This window comes from Vittaforma corneae (assembly GCF_000231115.1).
Source record: "Vittaforma corneae ATCC 50505 unplaced genomic scaffold supercont1.81, whole genome shotgun sequence".
NCBI lineage: Eukaryota > Fungi > Microsporidia > Nosematidae > Vittaforma > Vittaforma corneae.
This window is the reverse complement of record NW_006889914.1, coordinates 1-1,180: the sequence shown is the minus strand read 5'-3', so window position 1 is coordinate 1,180 and position 1,180 is coordinate 1. Positions and strand designations below refer to the sequence as shown.

The window sequence follows — 1,180 nt, the reverse complement described above, 5'->3', positions numbered from 1 at the left end:
AAATGTTGCAGAAGAAACCCAGGGCATCACAAAAAGACAGTTTTTTATAAGCATAATGGCATTGGGACTAGCGATGCCTAGCCACAGCATTTTCAGCTTTATCATACCATCTAGATCTTCTACCAATCAAGGCCATTGCCATTCAAATCCAATCACCAGCTTGATGGACCAAACAGCTCATAGCTCAATACCTGTTAATCAAGGTGTTGATTTTAGGCCTTTGGATGGTTTCGAAACATCAGTCTCAGACTTCCGTAGGTAGCCTATTGAAGGCTAATCCTTTATTTCAGGATGTGATGGAGCCATCAATGGTAAAGTTACTTGCAAAGGCACTTGATGACATTAATAGCATAACAGCAGTAGGTAGTGATCTTGGAGTGGTAATCGAAAAGCTTAGCATACTCACAAAGTTGTTTGACCAGATTGATATAAGAGACCATAAGTACAAAAATGAAATGTTGATTTTTTTAAACTCTGAATACGGGTTGAAGGACATGAAGATAGAGGATTTGCGTTGGTTCTATGTGTTTAAAATAACGCATGGTGCAAATTCCTATATTTTGAAACAGATTGGACACTCAATAGGAGGTGGTTATAATTCGAGAGATTTGCTTGCTGAATATGTTAATTCACCCAACGTTATTGAGATTCTGCACGTATTCGAAAGACACGTTCAGCTTAAAGCTGGAGAAGACGAGGATATGTATACTTGGTATTTGACAGAATATCTCGACGTTGGTCTTGATAGCGAGTATGTAAAACAGGGAGGCATAGACATGATAAGAAAGGTTGGCAGGGATGTGCTTAACGGATTAAAAGCACTTCACGATAGAATCATAACACATAGAGATATTAAAGCCGATCATGTCAGGGGAGTATGGAAAACAAAGGAAGATGGTAGTCGCGAACTCATCTTTAAATTAATTGATGTTGGCATTGCCCAATACCACATGACTGATGAGTCTCTCTATTGGGGAATTACTAGTGACTTTTCAGAGTTGGGAGTATGCTTGAATATCTAAGCTTTGAGGTCGGAATGATGGATCCAAACCATAAGATTTTCACAATGTATGCCAATACTGGACGAAGGTACAGCTTTACAATCCAAGATGCGAAATTGGTTGATTTTATTTTTATTTGTCTCCGACACTGTGAAAAGCGGCCTAGAAGTGTCGAAGAT

General features: G+C 38.9%; 1 protein-coding gene across 1 annotated transcript; it reads left to right on the top strand.

The window, feature by feature from the left end:
* Positions 1 to 224: 224 nt before the first annotated feature.
* VICG_02159 (uncharacterized protein) lies at positions 225 to 1,022 on the top strand (the record flags this gene model as incomplete). Its single annotated transcript, XM_007605542.1, has 1 exon — positions 225 to 1,022. The coding sequence occupies one exon, from the start codon at positions 225 to 227 to the stop codon at positions 1,020 to 1,022; it is 798 nt and encodes a 265-aa protein (XP_007605604.1).
* Between the last annotated feature and the right edge of the window lie 158 nt (positions 1,023 to 1,180).